At 42.6% G+C, this 6,879-nt stretch overlaps 1 protein-coding gene across 1 annotated transcript; it reads right to left on the minus strand.

Annotated features, from left to right (window-relative positions):
• Positions 1–3,066: 3,066 nt before the first annotated feature.
• Positions 3,067–4,701, minus strand: PURA (purine rich element binding protein A). Its single transcript, XM_075601617.1, has one exon. It carries the CDS (start codon positions 4,650–4,652, stop codon positions 3,792–3,794), a length of 861 nt encoding a protein of 286 aa, XP_075457732.1. The 5' UTR covers positions 4,653–4,701; the 3' UTR covers positions 3,067–3,791.
• Between the last annotated feature and the right edge of the window lie 2,178 nt (positions 4,702–6,879).

Here is a 6,879-nt window from a genome sequence, read left to right on the forward strand (position 1 = left end):
AGATATCTAAACAAGAAAAGGAGCTAAAGAAAATAGAACCGAAGTTGGTGAAGCGCTATGTGCATGGATTGTGCTATATAAAGATATACATAAAAAGTGAACAGCAAACCATTGATTCCAAGTTATTGGAGAGGCCTCTCCGGTTTATTATTTCTGTAGGTTATAGGGCAATAGCACCACATAAAAGCAACATTCTTGGCATTGTAACTCTATCTGCCAAATCCTCTTATCACAAAATATAAATAAGCAATGCTCGACTTCGACCTATAATAATAATATACACATTTATCTTCTGTATCATTCTAAGAAACATATTTGATGTAGTCCATGTTGTTTTGTTTCTTTAATTTCTGTGCTGCTTGAAACTTATTTCAAACTGTAATCAAAATAAGAGAATGAACCATGAACCTTACTTATATCTGCCTCATAACAATGAGACAATTCCTGTTGTACATCAGGGCTCTTCAACTGTTGACTGTGGCCCTTGGACGCTCGGCTGCTCAAGCAACTAGTACATTAGCAGGAGCAAAGTGCAATTATCACATTAAAACACACTTGCAAGTTAACATAATGTAAATATATATGGTACAGATGGTACATGCTTGCAAAATTTTTATATATTATAATTAATGTTTTTGAATGCATCCAAAATTGAATCATAATAAGTTTCTGACTTCCTACTCTTAAAGGTTTTCTGATCTGGGCATTTGAGAGAACTGGTTGAAGAGCCCTGCTTGATTGACATGCTTCTATAAACCTTTGAGTGCCAGAGGGGTCATGGTCCCAGAGTGCTACGGCCCCTCCGCCACAGTGCGGTTACCACAAGGACCATTTTGCAGGTAACAGAAGAGTCCTCAGTTACCTCACTGGGCAGATCGTGTCCTACAATCCATGGGAACGCAGGGCCCGATCTAAGCAGCAAAAACAACCTCCGGTGGCATAACGTAGTCACTACGTCCTGAGGTACCCAACGAGTTAAAAGAAAAAGATGCAAAAATGAGTCTATTATGTACATATTAAAGGTAAAAAAACAAAAAACTGAATAGAACCAGCAATAGAAATACCATGTTAACGTTAATATATTTATCTTGAGCAACAATTTTCTAAGAAAATACCAATAAAAGATCAGATTTGTAATGATACAGATGTTATAAGCATACATATAGCAAGCCTTAAATTAATAACCAATAAAACATACACTTTGATACTAAAGACAAGTTTGAATTTTAATTATTATTATGGAATGAGTGGCTTTGGTTTTCACCTGAAATTGCGGCCTTATGTTGATCAAAAGTGACAGTAATACCAGTAAAATCTGATTGACTGATAAAATAAAGACTTGTCTGGTTTTAGTCTAGGTCTCTTCAACTGGTGGTCTGTGGGCAAACTCCATCCCTTGAAGGACCTTGGACTGTCTGCCGTTATTAATTGAATTGCAATTGCTCAGGCAGCTCAGTGCAATTTTCAGACGGAAACTCACTATAAAGCAAAAAGGTAAACTACACAGTACAGGTGTTTTATAAATGCTACAATGAAGTATGGTAATTTTAAAGTCTTTTTAGTTATAAATGTAGGTTGCGGTACATTTACGTCCCTTCTGTTTGTACATTTTTTCTAATTCAACCCTTTGTCAAATTAGATTTAGAGCACTGTCGGTTTTCTTGCTGACTAAACTAAGAGGGGTGTCAAAAACAAGCTACAGTAAATAACCCTCACCTTTTACAAGCTCCACTTTAAATTAAATATTTCAAACTTTCACATATGGTTTAAAGTAATTTCCAAGTCATCACTATAAACGTAATCAATCTAAATCACTGGTATTCATTCACATTATTCATAAGTGCCACGGTTACAACATGAAAGAAATGGGTTTAATTAAATTTGGGCGCTATAAGAGTGGTCAATGTCAAATACTGTATCTATTGTCCCAGAAAATAAATACTTGCCAGTATTAAATAAAAATCATTAGAAATTGGGGATCTTAAAGTCAGTGGAGAAGAATTGCCTCCAAATTATTACATCTGGCTATGGTGTGCTGGTGAAGATATTTTTACCATACTTTCGCTAAAGCCGTGTTTCTCATCCAGGATTCTATGTGACCTAAGGGGGCCTAGACTGATCTGAAATGTTCCTTTTGGGATAACTAATTATGTTACTTGTTATTGTTAGATCTTGCTACAATAAAATTAATGAAGTCACCATGATCTTTATTAATTCCGCCACTATGATCAAACTGATAGATACAATTGTAAATGTATAAATCAGAAGTAATAGCTGTTTAACCAGTTTTATAGGATCTGTAGTTAAAATTAACAATTGATAATCTGATTGGGTGCCTTAACTGGATCACCTAAAATGTTGTTTATTGGGGGGTGGTTAATAAGGCGAGGAACACTGCTTTTCTAAATTGATCATTAGCACAAATATATAGTGTGTTCAGGGCAAAACCTTCCACTAGAATATGAGCAAGTGCTTTAATTGCTCATCACATGGATATTGGTGCAGTCCCATTTAGCTGGTCCTAAACAAACCAAAAATGAGTTGAGACATTATTGGAATATGATTTTATCTTTATTCTTTTTTTTCCATTGTGATCACATATTTAGTTGTGATATTTCCCAGTACTCTATTATTTTCGGGTAATATTACTTAATATTTTTTTACGGACCTCTTAAAATGGCTTGAGTTGTGAAACTTCAAAAAGTTTAGATATGATTTTTTTTTTTTTTTAACATACCTTAACTTCTATAATACTGGCAGTTCAAGACATGTCATTAAGCGGGACTACAGCTTTAACATATTTAAAATTATAGTACAATACCAGTTAAATAGTTGAACATCCAAGACTTTGCAACCTGCTTTAAACAAAAACAGGTATACTACAAAATACTGTCCTTTCAGATTCTTTCATTATTTCTACAAAGATAAAAAATATATAATGAACAATACAGGTACATCTCATATACACAGTGATAAACTTAAATAAATTCAATAGGAGAAATTACAGGATTAGATTTACTGTAAATAAAGAACTGGTTAAAACTGTAAAAATCACAAATTAGCAAATTTAATTTAAATGTCTTTTTTAATAATCTGCTTCATGTTCACATAAGTTTCACTGACCATTTATGCTCTAGGTCCAGATGCAATGCATATTGTAAAAAAAAAAAAAAAAAAAAAGAGAGCACTTATTTACCTTGCATGAATTAACCTATGTACCTTTAACTCTACAAACCTCTGCATAACATTTAGACAAAGCTCAGACACACAGCATGCCTAGCCCTCATAATATGTACACATCTCTAATCACAGGTATATAGGGTGTCAAATATACTAATAACCTCCATGTAAGGTTTGAAATTTGGAAAAAAAAAAAAAAACTAAAAATATTTACGTGTTCTAAAATATCTTTGTGCTAAATTCAAATGTTAGCTCACATGAAAAGGACCTTTTTTTAATATAATTCAGCAATTTTATAATCTGACCATTGCAAACACTTTTAATAATAATATCTTAAAGGTGTACAAAAGTTCTTTGTTAATTAGGGAAATAAACACTCAATTCTTTATATTTTAATCAAGTAGGAAACACAGTTCATATATAATGTTATTACTTTGTTTTAGCAGCTGCTTACTGTTTATATGGTGGATAAGTGGACAACATCCAGCGATGGGTGTGACAAGTCAAAATCTGTCAGTTTGTGGAGGTTTTGTGGGCGGTGCTCCCTTGGAGTTTACAGTTATATATTTTTTTTCCTCTTTACAGTTCAGTTTATTTATTTTTTACAGTTATCAATCGTCATCCCCATCGTCCCCATGGGCTTCTTCTTGCTGTTGTTGATGCTCAGATGCTCGTTTTTCTCTCTGCTTCTCCTGGATCTTCTTCATTTCCTCGGCGTATTTGCAGAAAGTGTGACCAAATTTGGCCCACACTTTGTACGGGACGGTGATGGAGTTGCGGTAAGTGGGCTTCACTTCGCTCACACGCATAAAGACCCCGTACTTATTTGAACCAACATCAAAGAAAAAACGTTTGTTATCCACAGTCAAGGAGGTGCCCTCAGGCAATTCAGCGGGCTCCTCCTCCACCCCATAATCGTCGATAAGCTTTGCTAAAGCATCACGGAACTCGATCAGTCCTTGTGCTGGAAGAGCAATGGTTTGACCCTGTGTGGAGCCTAACCCAGGCCCACGATTTACGGTCTGGCGAATCCGCAGAAATCGGCCTCTCTGATTCTCCTTCAGATCCATGTAGTACTTTCGATTTTCCCGTACTAGGAACTCGCTCTTTAACGCTCGCCGGGGCTCATCTTGTGCCATGTCCGGATTACTGGGTCCTAGCTGGGCGTAATGCTCGATAAAATCCCCCAGGTAATCACGGAATTCCACTGCCACCGACATAGACAGGGTCAGGCGGCTCTTATTGCCCCCGGCCCCGACCTCGGCTATCTTCAGGAAGCGGCCCTTTGCATTCTGCTTAACGTCCAGATAGAAGCGCTTGTTTTGGATGTCTACTCGTTTAGAGGCTAACTCCTGCGTTTCGTGTTGCAGCACTGAGCCCGCGCTCCCAACTCCTGATGCCGGGTGTAACGAGCTGCCACCAGAACCCATTGCCGCTCCTCCTTGCTCGCTTCCACTGTCTCTGTCCGCCATGATGCTGCCTGCCTTCTTCCCCTCTGCCTGCAACTCCCACAGACGGTCAAAGCTGAGATCTCGCGAGATCCGGCAAACATGAGAAGTTGTCAGGATTGTAGAAAATAAAGCAATTGGTAATTGCTATTACAAAAAAAATCGTTAACCGTGTGAAAATTAACAATTTGGGGGTGTGAGTGGGGAGTTTTAGTAATGGAATATGAAGGGCTGTTAATGAAAAGTATCATCTCTAGTCTACACAGACTCCATAGTGCCAACATGATGGATCAGGGGGAGAGGGGACCCTTCGCTAGTTTTGACACTTTACTCCCGGGTCTCAGAAGTGGTGCAGGGGAAGGGACTTCACGTTATTACACAGTTACCGAAACAAGGAGTGTGACCAAAGGAGAATCGAATCTAAATTAATTTGAATAACCTTCTTAATTCAGGTGACAGTCCTCTTTAATTTAGTGTTCTTCATGACACGAAGTCCAAAGTGGTTTAATTGCATTGCTACTTGCTCCTCCTTTTTTTTAGCTGAGGTGTAAACCTGGAACAATCTAAAAATCAGTGTGTGGCGCTGGGTCATGTGTGGATATAATTAGCACTTTATTTGGCGTGCTGCTGGCAAAGGATAGCACCGTGCTGACATACTGACAGTGAAAGATACAGATTTTACACTTTAATGCAGTGGTTATCACCCTTTTTTGTTAAATCACAGTGCTCATTTGGCAAGGCACCCCCACAATAGGAGTCAGTCAGTCACAGGGGGCAGACAGTTAGGCCTGGGACATAGTACGGTGAGACGTGCTGAGCCGCGCTGAGCAGATGCACTTACCCCCTGCATCTGTCATCAGCGCAGCTTTAGCATGCGTGCGGAGGCTCAGATATTTTGAAGAGACAAGCAAATTTAAAATTTGCCACTCGGGAGCGGAGGAGCGGTCACATGACCGCTCACATCCAATGGGAGCGAGGGACTAGCCCCGCCTCCCGACACGCCTCCGTTCTGCCACGCCTTCGCCCCGCCACCAAAGCGCGCTCACTGCCTCGCCTGCCAGGACACAAAAAAGCTCCAGTTTGAGCATGCGAGGCAGAGCAGGAGCGCGGATCAGCGCGGCCCGAGGCACCATAAGGAGAGACAAGCACACACCAAGCCTTGCTTCTCTACTGCCCATGCTGCATCCTCCTCTGATTGGCCACCGCCCCTGGCTCCTGACAGCACCTCATGATTGGCTGCATTACCCAGCAGCAGCAGCCAATCAGGGTGGAGGAAACTGCCCAGCACCCTAGCAACTGCTCTGTTTCAGCCTACTCTGGGAGGTTGGGGAAATCCTGTAGCACCGTTTAGATCCTTAGGCTGCGGTCCCACTAACTACTACAACGCACGCCTCGGCGTGCGCTGTGCGATCAAGCCCCGCCCCCCAGTTCCTCCGGTCCCAGTTCCTACCTTGTCGCGCACCTTTCCCCAGCGGTGCGAGACAGGTTTTCAGGCAGGCAGGTGAATTTGAGATGGGCATTTGCGACGGAGGCGTGGCCACGCCCCGCCGGCGGTTCAGCCAATGAGGGCGAACCAGCCGCGGGACGTCATGGCAATGCCCCGGCAAACCTACCGCCACACCCCCTCCCGTCGCAAACGTTCTCTCTCCCCTCAGATCGCGGTGTAGCGCTGTGCACGCGCCGCCCCCCCGCCGGATGCGCGTGCCACAGTGCTGACTGGGGACTCAGCCTTAGGGGGCGGCCCCAATCCCTTCTACAAGTGTGCTTTCAAGCTCCGCCCCCCCAGTCAGGCCAGTCCCAGTTAGTACCTTGTCGCGCATCTTTCCCCAGCGGTGCGCGACAGGTTTTCAGGCATGCAGGGAAATTTAAACTCATAGTTTGCGATGGAGGCGTGGCCACGCACCCGCCGGCAGTTCAGCCAATGAGGGTGAACCAGCCGCGTGAGGTCATGGCCACACCCCTGCAAACCCACCGCCACGCCCCCTCCCGTCGCAAACGCTCCCTCTCTTCCCCAGATTGCGGGCGCGCGTGCTACAGTGCTGACTGGGGACTCACCCTTACAGAACCCCTGTTGGGAAACACTTTATAGTATGCGCCCCCCTGCCTGCTACCCCCCTTGCCTTGTCAGCGACGTTTCTGACGTCACGACTTGCCATGGCAACGCAATGTCGTGACCCCGGATCGTCATTTGATGCCATGTTGCCATGGCAATGCGTCGCAAGAAGCCGCTGGAGATCAGGTAAGGGAATAT

The sequence above is a fragment of the Ascaphus truei genome, chromosome 5 (assembly GCF_040206685.1).
Source record: "Ascaphus truei isolate aAscTru1 chromosome 5, aAscTru1.hap1, whole genome shotgun sequence".
Taxonomy (NCBI): domain Eukaryota; kingdom Metazoa; phylum Chordata; class Amphibia; order Anura; family Ascaphidae; genus Ascaphus; species Ascaphus truei.